Source organism: Euwallacea similis, chromosome 30, assembly GCF_039881205.1.
Source record: "Euwallacea similis isolate ESF13 chromosome 30, ESF131.1, whole genome shotgun sequence".
Lineage (NCBI taxonomy): Eukaryota > Metazoa > Arthropoda > Insecta > Coleoptera > Curculionidae > Euwallacea > Euwallacea similis.
Genome location: NC_089638.1, coordinates 1,205,075 through 1,219,609, shown reverse-complemented (window position 1 = coordinate 1,219,609; position 14,535 = coordinate 1,205,075). Strand labels below are relative to the sequence as shown.

The window sequence follows — 14,535 nt, the reverse complement described above, 5'->3', positions numbered from 1 at the left end:
TTCTGTAATTTCAAGTAAATATTAGCGTGCGATACTAATATATTACACAACAAGAACGAGTAAGACGGCCATATCGCTCAAAGCATTGGAAACAAAATTTCTGACGTTTTCATTAGGATTCAAATTCAGGGAATTCGCTAGCCGTTCTAAACTTGTAATTCTCTCATCTTGAAGTGTCTTCTGTAATGTCTAGCTCAATTTGATCTAAGAATATAAAGAATAAGATATGTAAAGTTCGATGTAAATTTAGCTCCCCATATACTGTTCTTTTGAGTTAAGGAGGTAATTTCGTTCAAAATATCCCTGGGCCCTTTTTGGCAAGAATCGACTTATCTGGGAAAGCTAAACTGTTGGTGGCGTCCCCATAACGTTTGACGATGACCAGTGTTTTTCACCATTTTCAAGTTATCATCCGTCAACACACTTCTGGCCAAGCTGGTATGTTTTATATGACAAAAAAATCATATATAGGTATCACAAAGGTATATTTTATTAATAAATAGAAATTCAGATAAAAAATCGTATAAACAAGTTTTAACATAGAAATAGCTTATAACAATATCTTAAAATTCAACGTTACACAAAATATCATCCAAACCGTCATCCATAAAGTCATCTTCTAGTAAGCATTCTCTCTTTTTCAGATTCTCGTCATGGACGTCTATCGAAACATAGTTCAAAATACTGTTAGTCTTTGGTTCATATTCTAAAGTTTGTGGAACCGAAGATAAGGACTCTTTAGTTAGGCCCATCTCTTGTAAAATGCGTTGTTTCTTTTGAAGCAACGTCCACATAAAATCATCCACCGTACCATCTGCTAACAAATACTGAATTAACACAGCCTTTTCTTGGCCAATCCTGTGCACCCTGGCTTCTGCCTGATCTAGTATCTGCAAAAAAACATTAATTGGGTTTTTGTGAATTTAATTCTGGAGTTTGTGTTTACTAACGCTGGGATTCCAGTGTAATTCTGCGAAAACTACTCTTTGCGCTGCCGTTAATGTAATTCCCGCATTTGCACTTGTAATCGACAACAGGGCACATACGTAATTGTCGTCTGATTGGAATCGATCTATAAAGTATTTGCGTTGGTCCGTAGAAGTATTTCCATCTATCCTGACGAATTTACAGTTTTTAAATGTAAGCACTTTTTGTATAGCGTCCAACATATTATGGTGATGTGCAAAAATGAGAAACTTCGTTTTTGATGCCAGAACTTTTTCTACAAATGCGCTGAAAAGTTATGTAAAAATGTGATAAGTGACAGTTCAATTCCCTGAATGATTTTAAGATAATCCTTGATGTAAACATGGACCAGCAAGTGATATATTAGCAAGATACGAGGTGTTAACGTTAAAAATGTCTCTTTTGACCAGAACAAATATTACTCTGTAAATACATATATGTAAATCAATACGTTACTCGAATTCTCAGCATCTTAGTTAATTATTGCCAAGAACAACAAGAGTTATGAGTAAAAAACAATTCATTGATCTTAAACATCTCTATATCATTTTTATATTACTAGGCATCTCGGTTGCAATACATTTGTGGAACTATGAGTATATAAAGGAATTATCTTAAAGCATGCACCGGAAATTGCACTATGATGAATGGGCATGCAAGAAATAAATCAACAATGTAAATAAGTGGATATAAGAAAAATTTCAGTGACAAGAGTAAGTATAATCTCAATATTAAAATTCCATATCTCTTAATGTAGAGTTAACACATACACTGTTGTTTTCCAGTCCTCCTCAGCAATAACCGCATGGTTTATTTGATTTTTAATTATATTTTTAGAAGTGAAGACAATATTGATTAAATGTCCTGTCTTAACCCTAATATAATTAGGTGCTCAAGAATGTTTGAATGAAGAGAAGACTCACAAAATTTAAGATCAAACACCTATATATTTTTTTCTTTCTCTGCTCTGAAAATAAGAAATTTCCTGTCATAACAGTTCATATCCGATCACTCTTTACCTAATTGACACAAAAAGAATGGTGTTTCAGATAACTCTGCCTACATAATGATATATACAAAATTTATATTTTAATTTTTTGATAAATAAAAAAGTTAACTTCGACTTTATAATTTAATAACAAATTACTTTCAATTTTTTCTACTATTTACTTACCATACGGCAGGTATTTTTATTTTCGCAGTCTCCGAGAAAAATGTTAATAATAAAGCATGTTTATCCCTTGATTTCATTGAGCTAAATTGACTGGATAGGCTTTCTAAACGTTTCCGATCCTCTTCATCTAGCCGATTCAAATTTAAATCAAGCTTTACAACTTCATGACTTTTACTAGGCAACGATCCTAAGACATCTTCCTTTTTCCTTCTAAGCATAAATTTCTTTCTAAGAAGTAATTCCAATTCTTGCAGATTAGATTGCCCAGACGTATTGAGTCCAAAGGGTGTTTGATGTGAATCACAGTACCTTTTCGCATACTCAAAAAAAGAACTAAAAAAATTGCTATCGATCATCTCTAATTGGGGGTAAAGTTCTTTTGGTCTTGATAGGGCTGGAGTTCCACTGAGAAGGATTACTCTTTTGGCTTGTTTGCAAAGCTTCAATGCAGACTGAGTTACTTTTGCCTTGTAATTCTTTAAATTATGCGATTCGTCGATTATTATGCAACCAAAACCTCTAGCAAAGATTTTATCGACACATCGCAACATTAAATCGTGGCTAACGATGAGTATTTGGGAACTGCCTATATAATCTTTTGCAGATGCCATGTACTGAATGTGTAGAATGGAAATTGATGGTAAGTATCTTTGTATTGTTTCTTCCCAAACATTTCTGAAATATTTGAATGATTTTTTTAATGAGTAATCATTATTCTGTTATTTTAAATATAATAATCAACGTAACAATTGTATATTTCCATTGTACTAAAATATTACACATTATATTGGAAGTTCCTTTCATAGAGATTATCAGCTATATCTCAGGAATTATAAATGGCAGAAACTTGAATCAAAAATCTTATTGAGGAAAACAACCACAAAAGCTACAACTGTACAAAGTGTAGAAGGTCCCATATTTTAAATGTCAGACATTCTATAGTTACTACTTACTTTTTAGTGTTACTTACCTCATGGATGCAGTGGTAACTATCAGTAAAGGCCAATCTCCTTTGTAGTAATGGGCTATACCCAAAGCCTGAAACGTTTTGCCCAAACCCATATCATCAGCAATAAGACATCTTCCATTTCTATTTACACCAAACCTTAAATAAATACAAAATGTGTTTTATTTTAGTTACAAATCTAACAAGTTATTGATATTGATGCATTGTTTGAGCTTCATACAAGTATTTTCTTATTTCCCTTTGTGATTACTGCTTTTTTCAACTGAGGTTTTGCCTTTTACTGTGAATATATTTCAACAAATTATTCATGCATAAATACTTACTGAACACCTTCCAACTGGAAGGGAAGCAGGGCTTGATACAAGGTCCCATCAATTTGAGAGAGATCTATTTCTTGATCTAGTACTTGATCCTTCCAACATTTTAATATAAACTTAGGCAGGAGATCCACAACAACCTTTTGTGATTGTAAATTCCCCAATTTTGCAACTATAGAGTCATAATCATATAAATTAAATGTCCATTCTCGACTTTCGGGTTCTAAAACCAAAATATCAAGATTACACTTTGGAGATATCTAAAACTAAGAGTTACAAGGTCGATTAACTTGGGAAAAAGTGGTGCATTCTGCTCATGAATTCATCTTGAAACTGGATTTATCCATCATGGCCTTGGCAGATATTTTCAGTCATCTAGATTTTGCACACTGATAGTAGATTTCTTTTTCCTTATGAATGCCAAATTAAAACAATATAATATATATAAACATTAAATATCCAATGTATTTTTTTTGCTTATGTGTCATGTATACCTCATTAAGAAAGTAATTTTTCTTTAATTAATGGAGTAAAATACTGATATATTTTTTCTTAATAAGCATTTCTTAAGTTTTTTTTAGATATGTCAAGACTACAAGTGTACCCCAACTCTCAATCCAACAAGTTCTTTATGTGTATTTCTATGAGGGTTAAATTTCGCAAAATGAAGTGTATAAGCCATGATTCAACAATTTGTTCTCTTAAAAAAGTCTCATTTCTGAGTGAAAGATTTTTTGTCTGGGAAGATATGTGTATTAATGTTGAAAGCACAACATCCACATCAGGGGTTTTTGGAACAGGTATTTAGGTTACTCTAAGCTAATAGAATTGAAGTGCTGGAAATGAAAATTTCACAGTTCACATGGTGATAAACCAAAGAAGTAACTTTTTCGAAAATCTATTTTTAATAAACTAAAACACTCACTATAATTTCTCGAGGGGACAGTTTTCAAGACCTCTACTATTACCGGACAAAATGAAGACATTTCAACAGAAAATTTGTTTAAAGATACCAATTTTATTGTGGCAGTTACAGGTTTTGTTGTCCCAGAAATTTGGACTGCTGATTTTGATTGTGCTACCAAAGGACTAAAAGGCTTTCCCGAGGATTTTGCTATTTCATAGGGCTTCTTCCTACATGAGGACCTATGTCTCTGGACAACGTCCGCCTTTACTAAAGAGGGGAGATGGTGAACCCCATGGAGAGTTGATGATTTAGGACTTGGTATGTTACTCAGTTGAATGGGGCTACTGTTATTTCTTGCCAATCTTTTTAACGCCTCTTGTCGCTTTCGTTCAATTTCTTGAGGCGAACAAGTCATTCTTAATTAATCTGAATGGCACAAACTACTTATAGGAACATTTGAATATGATAACAGTGCAACAAAGTACCTAGAAACACAATAAACAGCAACATGATAATAGAGGGGTAGTCGCCGTCGAGAACTACCTATCGATAACTAAACTATCGAAAAACCTGCGATAACGGTATCGATAAGTGTGGATAGACATTATGAACACGTTTACGCACTGACAGAACACAGTAACCGCTGATACGGAGTTTTTAGAACAATAAGTGGTTCCTACCGCTTTGCAAATTTTATCACCCAGACAATGCATGCTACTGTTGTATACGAGTCTAAAAAGGCACTAATGAACATTCTTTGATGTCGAGCCATATCGTTTTCTATCCTCCATATAATTGTTCAAAATTCCTTTGAAAGAGAACACTTGCTCCTGTCATAGCCCCTCCCTACCCACCCACTTCGCATTGAATTGTTTTTGATTGGGTGTTGTCATAATCCATATCAATAAATTCAAATTAAATTTTAATTTTTCATTTTCTATTGCGGGGAAATATTATACATCATTTCAATATCAAATGGGATAGACGATAAGTCCCAGTTCGTTCCTACTTGTAAATTTTAGCTAGAATTGAAAATAGAATTTGCATAACGAATTAAGAACGCATAAACATGAGCGACTCACATTTAGTGCCAGACTCTAGTCAGCAAAATCAGAATAAAAGGACTACAAGAAAATTATTTCCTATTACAATTGCCAGCGCTATTCCGAAACACAGGTAATAATTGAATATTACTCATAATTTGTTCTTACATAATTGTGTCAACATAGTGAACTGTTCTATAGCTTCTAATGACATAGGTCACTTCAGGTGTGGTTTTAACCCTTAAGGTGTGAAACCTGATTTGTAGTTTTATAGCAATGAGACTCAGGAAAAAACTGTAAGCAGTAAGGAAAATGAAGCATTAAAATTTAACTCTGTAATTTACAGTAGTTTAATTTCTAATATGGAAGGAAAAACTGTAAAAGAGCATAAGGCTTATTACATATGTATGTCTTACTGTTACTGCTACAGAAATCTCACTATATGTTTTAGTTTTTTTTTAAATGTTGGAAATTAATTAATGAAGAGCAAGGTATATTTGGACATTGCACACAATAATTAAAGTTAAAGGACAAATCCACTATCTTTGACAGGATTTAAAGTAGTAGACTCAACAATCTCTGGTTGTGAATGTGTTCTCAATATAACCTTTTATCTTGTCTCACCTCCTACCTATTTCAATGTTTATTGGAAAAGGGCATTGCAACAGGCCAAATGAATCAGCTTTTGTAGCTCAGTTGGTATAATGATGGTCTAGAAACTTAGAAGCCACTAATTTACCAGTCACTGTTCACCGTCCAAAAAATTGTAGGTTTTTCCTTTAATTTTAATTAACAAGTATGAAAGACTATTACTATTAAAAAGTAAAAAAAAAAAATTATTTACATCTTAGATCTTCCTAACAAAACATTATAAAAATAAAATCTTGTTTTATCAGTATAAGTTTTCATATTCACAACCAGAACATTTATAAATAGAAGTTTGGAAGCATTTTGCACTTATATAATTATTTGTCTTTTTGTTTTAGACATGAATTGTTAAAGTGGAATGGTTGGGGATATAAGGATTCAAAATTTGTTGTTAAGAATAATGAAGTATATTTTACAGGTAGTAGGTAAGTAACTAGGTTTACTAAACTACATTTTTTCTATAAACACTATATATATTTCAAAAATGTAATGAAGAAAAAATGAAACAATATGTAGGTATAATAGTGTTGGTCAAACTAATGTTTGTCTTATGTCAAAGGTCCTTAGGCAGGTGATTGAACTGATGGTAAGCATATAGTAAGGAATTCAATACTTTCAAGTAGAGATTACCATACTATATGGTTACACAGTTTTAGTATAATACTATATTATCTATTTTTCAAGGTTTCATTTAAACACCAATACATCCTCACCAAAGCCCTGTCTATAAATTACACCATTTGACATACAGGTATCCTATTGGAGAACTACGACTGCCAAATTTTGTTGGTTGGGCAACAAAAACTTTAGGGATTAATCTGGTAAATCCAGTGACACATTGCGAACCACCTAAACAAGAAGACTATCCTTCGCCTAGAATTGCCAAAGAGGTGTTTGAACAACTAATAGCTCTGAATGTACCATACTCTATAGACGTAATGGATAGGGTAGTTCGCGCACATGGCCACGCTCTTAATGATATGTTCATACTTAAACTTGGAAAATTTAGGAGAATACCTGATGTAGTGTTATGGCCTCACTCTCATGAGGATGTAACGAAAATTGTTAATTTTGCGGACAAAAGTAATATTGTTGTATGTATCATTTGGATTGGTTGATATATTGATAATTCATGAAGTCAATTTTGGATTTCTTGTTCAATATAATGCTATATTTTTAAAAGATATACCAATTAATGACTGTAAATTGACTTAGGTAATTCCATTTGGAGGTGGCACTGCTGTTTCCGGTGCAGTCGAGTGTCCTACCACAGAAGTTAGAACTATAATATCCCTAGACACTAGTCAAATGAATAAAATTTTATGGCTCAACGAAGAAAACCTGGTTGCTTGCTGCGAATGTGGTGTGATAGGGCAAGATTTAGAAAGAGAATTAAATAACATTGGTTATACAGTTGGTCACGAGCCAGATAGCTACGAATTCTCTAGTTTAGGAGGTTGGGTTGCCACTAGAGCATCAGGTAATGTAATGTTTTATAGTTGTTTATGATCAATCTAAAATGGTAGTTTTTATACACAAGAGCGAATGACTTTAAAAATGACCAATGCATGTTATGAAAGAGTTTTCTACAAGTGTTTTTTAAATTAAGATTATCTTAGAGATCCATGCATATCTGACCAAGTATTTTCTTCAACCTGCCAATGAAAAAAATTCTTGTACAATACTGGTTTTAATTTAAGTGATCGCATTTAATTTGAAAATGAGTGTCAAAAATCGAGATTATTTCATCATAGATAAAAGATCTTTTTGATTTGTCATAATTATGGTGTTTTTATTTTGAAGTTTTGCCACAAAATCTTATTGAATAGACAAATCAATTTGTTCCGTCGTTTATAGGAATGAAGAAAAACACGTATGGAAATATCGAAGATATTCTGGTACACGTAAAAATGGTGACTCCTAAGGGTGTGCTGGAAAAGAATTGCCACGTTCCTAGATTGAGTTGCGGTCCTGATTTCAATCACATAATAATGGGGTCTGAAGGATCTTTAGGTGTTGTCACTGAGGTGACCATCAAGATTAGACCACTACCTCAACGTAAAAAATATGGTTCTATGGTGTTTCCAGATTTTGAAGCTGGAGTTAAATGTATGAGGGAAGTTGCGAAACGCAGGTAAGAAAAATTCTATGATCAAAGAGTTTAAATAATTTATGAGTGATGAAGGATTCCAACAATGAATAAACTTTTACAAGAAGTTAATAGAATAGTGAAAAAAAGGACCATTCAAAACACGTTAAAATAAAAATTTAGGAAATTATTAAAATAAATAGTAGATTACACGTCTAGGTGAAAAAGTTCTGTTAAAATCAAAAGGTAACAAAAGGTTAACTATTATTGGAGACAAAGAATGTATAGACTATTTTATTTAAAATTACATTTCAATGAAATTAAGAAGGAAAATAAGGATTCTATGAAAGTAAATCATAATCAAATTGCTAGTACTCCAGTAAAAATAACAATTTCGAATTAGAAAAAACTGAAAACACCACGATCTGAAAATAACAGATATATTTATGGTGTGTACTTTTTATTAGCCTATACAGAGTGTTTCAGAATAGTATGTCATAAATTTAAGGGGTGATTCTATGAGTGATTTTGAGAAAAAAAGTTTATATGATCCTAGGTCCGTTTTCGCTTTCTGTCTGAAATACAGGGTGTTAAATTTTGTTATATTTTTTGTTTTTTTTTTTACTAAGTCCGGATCTGCATTTAATATTTTTATCAAAGTTTATGGGCGTAAGTTAGGTGTAGAAACATATCTTTTGAGAGAAAAAGGAATTTTTTAATTTAAACAGTGGCGCCCCCAAAGCCGTGAAAAAAAATCGGCTAATAGCTTCTTGTAACACTATTAGAAATACTCCGGGAATTTTTCAAAAAGTGCGCGATAATATGAGAAAAAAGACTGATTCATGTGTCATTACAGGCGGAGGACATTTTCAGCAATTTTTTTTGTCTGAATGGTCGTTATAAATTGCTACAAATTAAATATTATTACAACTAATTTGATCGTTATTATAACATACAATGTTAACTTATCTGTTTGTTGTTTGACAACGCTCAAGGTTACAAAAAAAATTCAAGAGACCATTTTTTTAACAAAAAGAACTAGAATTAAGAAAACGATTTTTGTTTTTTGAAAAAGCAGTGGCGTAACAGATTTTTCGCAAAAAATAATCAGGACCATGGCCTTGGGGGCGCCACTGTTTAAATTTAAAAATTTGTTTGTCTCTTAAAAGATGTGTTTCTACACCTAACTTACGCCCACCAAGTTTGATAAAAATATTTAATGCAGGTCCGATCTTATTAAAAAAATATATATATATAACAAAGTTTAACACTTTGTATTTCAGACAGAAAGCGAAAACGGACCTAGGTTCATATAAACTTTTTTCCTCAAAATCAGTCATAGAATCACCCTTTAAATTTATGACATACTATTCTGAAACACCCTGTATATTGATCGATTTAATATAAATTTCCCATGTTTTTATAGATGCCAACCAGCGTCCATTAGGCTAATGGACAACGACCAATTCAAATTTGGCTTAATATTGAAACCAGAATCATCATACAGTACCGTCTTATTAGACGGGCTGAAGAAGTTCTACATCACAACCATCAAAGGTTTCGACCCGGATCAAATGTGTGTAATGACTCTTCTTTTCGAAGGGGATATGCGAGATGTTAATGCTAGCGAACAGAAAATCTATAGCATTGGAGAGAAATTTGGTGGAATTCCAGCGGGGGAAAAGAATGGAGAAAGAGGCTACACGTTGACCTTTGTGATTGCTTACATAAGGGTGAGTTGGGTTTGCACGTTACGTGTTTAAGTATAATTTGAATAGTTTTTCATCACTGTATCCCATTTTTTATTGTTTAATTGTAGGCCATTTTTTTCTATCCATCCTTTTTACGTATATTAAGAAAATACCCAAAAATTGTCAAAACTTATTTGTCGCAAATAATAAAAAAAATGTATTTACTTAACTAAACACTTAATTTTTATTACTTAGTAATGATTTTGTAATTAACAATTAATTTAATTTCAGGATTTGGCCCTCCAATTCAATGTGGTAGCTGAATCTTTTGAGACTTCCGTTCCATGGGATCGTGCTATTACACTAGTTAAGAACGTCAAATATGTGATATCTGACGAGTGCAAAAAAGCGGGGGTAGTATATTTCATTATAAACTCGAGAGTAACCCAAACTTACGACGCCGGTTGTGTTATTTACTTCTATTTGGGTTTTAACTATGAAAATCTATCAAATCCAGTCGATATTCATCATCGATTGGAAGATAGGGCCCGCGATGAAATTATCGCTTGTGGCGGAAGCATATCACACCATCACGGTGTTGGTAAGTTGAGAAAGAAGTGGTATGTAGATACAGTTTCAAAGGTTGGTGAACATTTGTATTTGAGCGCCAAAAAGGAGCTGGATCCTAATAATATTTTTGCGACAAATAATTTTGTATCTTCGGTACCAAAATCTAAACTCTAGTCTGACAATTTCTCTATTAATCAATCAAGTATTTAATAATAACCAGAGAACGCTTTGTTCCTTAACAACTAGTCTTTAGTTAATGATTATTTTCGGTTTTCAGATTTAAATTTTAGAGCTTTATGCTTTAAAGAAATTATAAATTTTTTTTAGAATAAATAATTATTTTTTCCTTGCAAACATGCGAAATTTACCATACATTTGCAACCTAAAACTAGTACTGGAACAGCAGATTTTATGATATGCTAACATTTAATTGAATTTGCAGTTAGAGTTAACACATAAAGTTAACAGATATACGGTTGTAAGAAAAGTATTTTGCCTAACGTACAAAACTATTTTTACCGCACTCAATGGTTGAGGAAACGTCATTTCACGACGTTCATGTAACTACAATCAGCGTATGTTAAAGAATCATTTTTCGCCCTCGTTAAGTAATTAACTGTTAATGAGCATCTAGGATTAGGACAAAGAAAACACGATTTCTTAACGCTAAGCGTTGAAATGAATTGTCAACTTTTCATCTTTATTAAGTCTTTTAAGACTGAATGATTTACGACACATTATAAAGATAAGAGATAGCGCAATAGCGTGACAATACCATATATTTCTTATTTGTTGTTTTTGCTCTACTACCTTACGAAATATCACTGCGTTTGCGAATTAGAAATGAAATAAACTAGAACTTGTTCCGGGAGGGGAGGTCAGAACTTGTATGAATTCAAATTTTTGCCTTTTTTTATTTCTTCGTTGTGCACCAAATTTAGATTCCTCGTAAAATTCGTAATACTTTTCAGCATTGAAAAACATATAATAAAATTGAAATGACGGAATCGTTTGAATCATTAGAACTTTAAGTGTTCTTTGGCCTTTATAATTAATTTAAATTATATATAATTGCATAATATGCCTACTCATAACATTATAAAGAAGCTATTTCTTATCGTGGCAGTTTTAAATATTAGTGTGTCACATTATGCACTCAGTTTAGGTTGTTGGTTCACTTTCCTAGGCCTTTAATTGCCATAATTATTGTCATAAATCTAAAAAAAGGTTTTATTGGATGCGTTACTATTGGCAATCTCCTGTTAGAATTTAGGATGCTATTTCTTACCATAGTAATTTTGAATATTATTAGCGTATCATGTTATGTACTTTAGATTTTTTGTTACTTTTCTTAATCAGACTCTTAGTTAAATGTGGAAATATCGCGTACATGGTTGTACAAGTATTACTGTATAAAATTGTATTAAAACTCAAGTCTGAAAATGGGTTTTATTGAATGTGTTACCCGAGTATCACTCATTGATCCAGATTCGGTGACAGTTGTTTTAATAACGAAAGTTCGTAAAAAATTAAAGTAAATAGTCCCAACAGGTCGCTTGATCGACAAAGAATCATAGCCAAAAAATCCGTTTTGACTGACTGACTGACAGTACGGCCCCTACAATTTGTAGTTGTATGGTTATTAAATATAGTTTTATAAATGAAAAATCTGGAAAAAATTTGTTAATACTCAATCGATGGAAAACATAGTTTAGAGGGTTGCTACGCGCTGAATAATTCGTTCGTAATATCTCAAAATTTAATAAAATTAAAATATTTTCGCTTAAAAACTAAATAACAAAAATTAATTTTCTACCAAAATAACCCATAGGATTTATACATTTTCTTTCTCGTAACCTGTAAATTCGAAACTCTGTAATCCCCTTTTAAACATGAGGAACGGCCTGTAGCTGATAAGTACTGCATTCTGGATAATGATCATCTTCTGAACCTTCAGCTATGTTATTTAATAATATTTTCGTTTCGGCCTTGATTGTTTGGATCGTCTGTAAAGAATAACCATAAATGTTTTGAACAAAATAACCAACTTTAGGTACCTATAGTTTCCACCATGTTTGGGTGCTCTTGAGTCCAATGCACTAGACCTAGCTGCATCATTAATGAATTCCACATCTTCATCCGGATTCCTTTTAAACCTAACATCTTGATGTTGATATACAGGGACATTGCCAGATTCCTCCTGAGACGCTCTCTTAATCTGACCTTCACTACTATCCTCTGCATTTATATCACTTTCTTCTTGTTGGTTATGACCTGCATGGTTATAGTCCCAATAGTGTTCCCCATACGCTCCGTTTTTATCTCCCCATCGTACCTAAAATAGGTAAGTACTCACCAATATAATTATATTTCAGTTCAACGCTAATTAAAAATCTAGATGGTCGTAATTCAAGGATGGTTTTTACAAAGTAGGCAAACTTCGATATTTATAATAGGTATATGTAAACTTTGTATCTATAGTAGAGAGCAAATAAATGAATATGGTCAACATGTTTTTTTCATGGATTATTAAAAAAAAACGATAATGGTTTTCTAACGAGATTGATCAAAACTGTCCATATTATCTTTGATTTAACTCTAATGATTTAACAATAAATTGATAATTTACGAAACTCTAACAAATGTATCTTCAAGAATGCTCACTCTATATATACCAGATTCTGTGTGAAATCATGGGTGAGGGGACAAAAGCACATAATTGTCTGATGCATATTAACCTTTCCTTGCCTATTTAAGTTTTCCAAATTCAACTTTTCAAATCGTTGCTCCCAGTCGTTGAGATTTTCGAAGACGTGGCCGAACTCAAGTTCTTTAGGGTTGTTTTTTGCTACGTACACATCTCTAAAGAAATAAATTATATGATTATATGAATAGGGTCCAAGCTGGGTTTAAACGTGAGAACTAGATGAGATGTGGCACAAAATTTTCAGTACACCTGCATGCAGCTTTTATTATTGTGAATTATATTATGCAGTGTGAGTTTCAAATAACAAAATATGCGAATAAGAATAAGAGTGTAGTGGAAGAGGTAATAAGTTAATATTTAAAAAGTGAAAGCATTAATACCACATTACAAAAAAACGCATTTGCAGAAACTTTCGTGGAAATCTTTATAGCTAGTCATACTGTTCTTACTGAAAGTATTTCTGTGGTTTGTGTTGATTGTTGTTATTCTGTGAGGCTTGTGGTTGGAGCACCTCTTGCGGCACTGCTTTAACAGATGCAGGATGTTGTCGATTCCTCTCTGTTGCTAAAGGTACCGCCATTCCACCAAGGCAAATAAGTGTTAAGGAAGCAATTTCCACCTAAGGTTTTATCGATGAAAATTATTCTTATTAGTTATAATTGGTTTTAATGTTTACGATTCATCGCCTACTATGATTTTTAATGATATCTGGTATAAGTAATTAAAGCAATTATTTCGAAAAGCAGTTAAACGCGCTCTTAACTAGCGAATTCACCAATTTGTCAATGACAAACTCTCATTCAATTACGTGGTATCACAAATATTTTAATGACTCCTGTCAGCTTTAATTCATATGATTAATTAATTTTTACCCGCCAGTTAAGACCCGTTTCGGCTATACTAACACAATACCTTTAGGCACATTTTCAAGCACGCAATTCAATAGAATCAATAGAACGCCGTTATGTGAACTGATTGATACAATCTCTTAAGTTTCACTTTTATAGGAGGTACACTAAAAATTGAAAAGTTGTGTCGGTTTCGCCTACAAAAATCTTAACAAAAACTGACATTTATCCAGTTCATTGCAGATAGGTGAGACAAATAAGTCGAGTTGGTCAGATATTAATTTAGTCTAAATTTCTTGCATCACCACGTTTTAAAATGCCTCATCGAATATCTATGATATAAATACTGCTATTAAGTTTTTGGTAATATAATTTAATATTGACTTTTAAAGGTTGAAAGAGCATGAATTTTCCTATGGTTAGATACAACTTTAGGTGTTTGATCAATATTTAGGGGCACGAAATATAAAGAAGGGTGATTCTTTTATAAACTGCTCACGGAATATCGATCCAACAAAATCTTTCGGCAGATTTAAAGCTTGTGTCTTTGCAACTAATTAGCTTCATAAAACAAAATGATCCTGAAAGCAAATTTTTAGAGAATAACT

The 14,535-nt window shown here is 32.4% G+C and overlaps 3 protein-coding genes across 4 annotated transcripts; 1 reads left to right on the top strand and 2 right to left on the bottom strand.

The window, feature by feature from the left end:
* Nucleotides 1–472: 472 nt before the first annotated feature.
* Marcal1 (SWI/SNF-related matrix-associated actin-dependent regulator of chromatin subfamily A-like protein 1) lies at nucleotides 473–4,809 on the bottom strand. Its single transcript, XM_066403670.1, has 6 exons — nucleotides 4,350–4,809; nucleotides 3,431–3,647; nucleotides 3,111–3,245; nucleotides 2,141–2,815; nucleotides 951–1,233; nucleotides 473–890 (listed from the first exon to the last, which is right to left on the bottom strand). Exons 1-6 carry the CDS (start codon nucleotides 4,744–4,746, stop codon nucleotides 564–566), a joined length of 2,034 nt encoding a protein of 677 aa, XP_066259767.1. The 5' UTR covers nucleotides 4,747–4,809; the 3' UTR covers nucleotides 473–563.
* Nucleotides 4,810–5,235: 426 nt separating this feature from the next.
* ADPS (alkyldihydroxyacetonephosphate synthase) lies at nucleotides 5,236–11,733 on the top strand. The gene is made up of 7 exons (XM_066403603.1): nucleotides 5,236–5,507; nucleotides 6,361–6,447; nucleotides 6,774–7,116; nucleotides 7,238–7,502; nucleotides 7,880–8,156; nucleotides 9,538–9,844; nucleotides 10,094–11,733. Exons 1-7 carry the CDS (start codon nucleotides 5,401–5,403, stop codon nucleotides 10,544–10,546), a joined length of 1,839 nt encoding a protein of 612 aa, XP_066259700.1. The 5' UTR covers nucleotides 5,236–5,400; the 3' UTR covers nucleotides 10,547–11,733.
* A 386-nt stretch (nucleotides 11,734–12,119) lies between these two features.
* On the bottom strand, nucleotides 12,120–14,282 carry LOC136417854 (uncharacterized). Of its 2 annotated transcripts, none has more exons than XM_066403701.1 (5): nucleotides 13,992–14,282; nucleotides 13,529–13,698; nucleotides 13,111–13,234; nucleotides 12,443–12,707; nucleotides 12,120–12,378 (listed from the first exon to the last, which is right to left on the bottom strand). In XM_066403701.1, exons 1-5 carry the CDS (start codon nucleotides 14,001–14,003, stop codon nucleotides 12,335–12,337), a joined length of 615 nt encoding a protein of 204 aa, XP_066259798.1. In that variant the 5' UTR covers nucleotides 14,004–14,282; the 3' UTR covers nucleotides 12,120–12,334. The 2 variants fall into 2 exon arrangements, with proteins under 2 accessions (XP_066259798.1, XP_066259797.1); XM_066403700.1 differs by having other exon boundaries at nucleotides 12,123–12,378; nucleotides 12,430–12,707; nucleotides 13,992–14,271.
* Nucleotides 14,283–14,535: the final 253 nt, after the last annotated feature.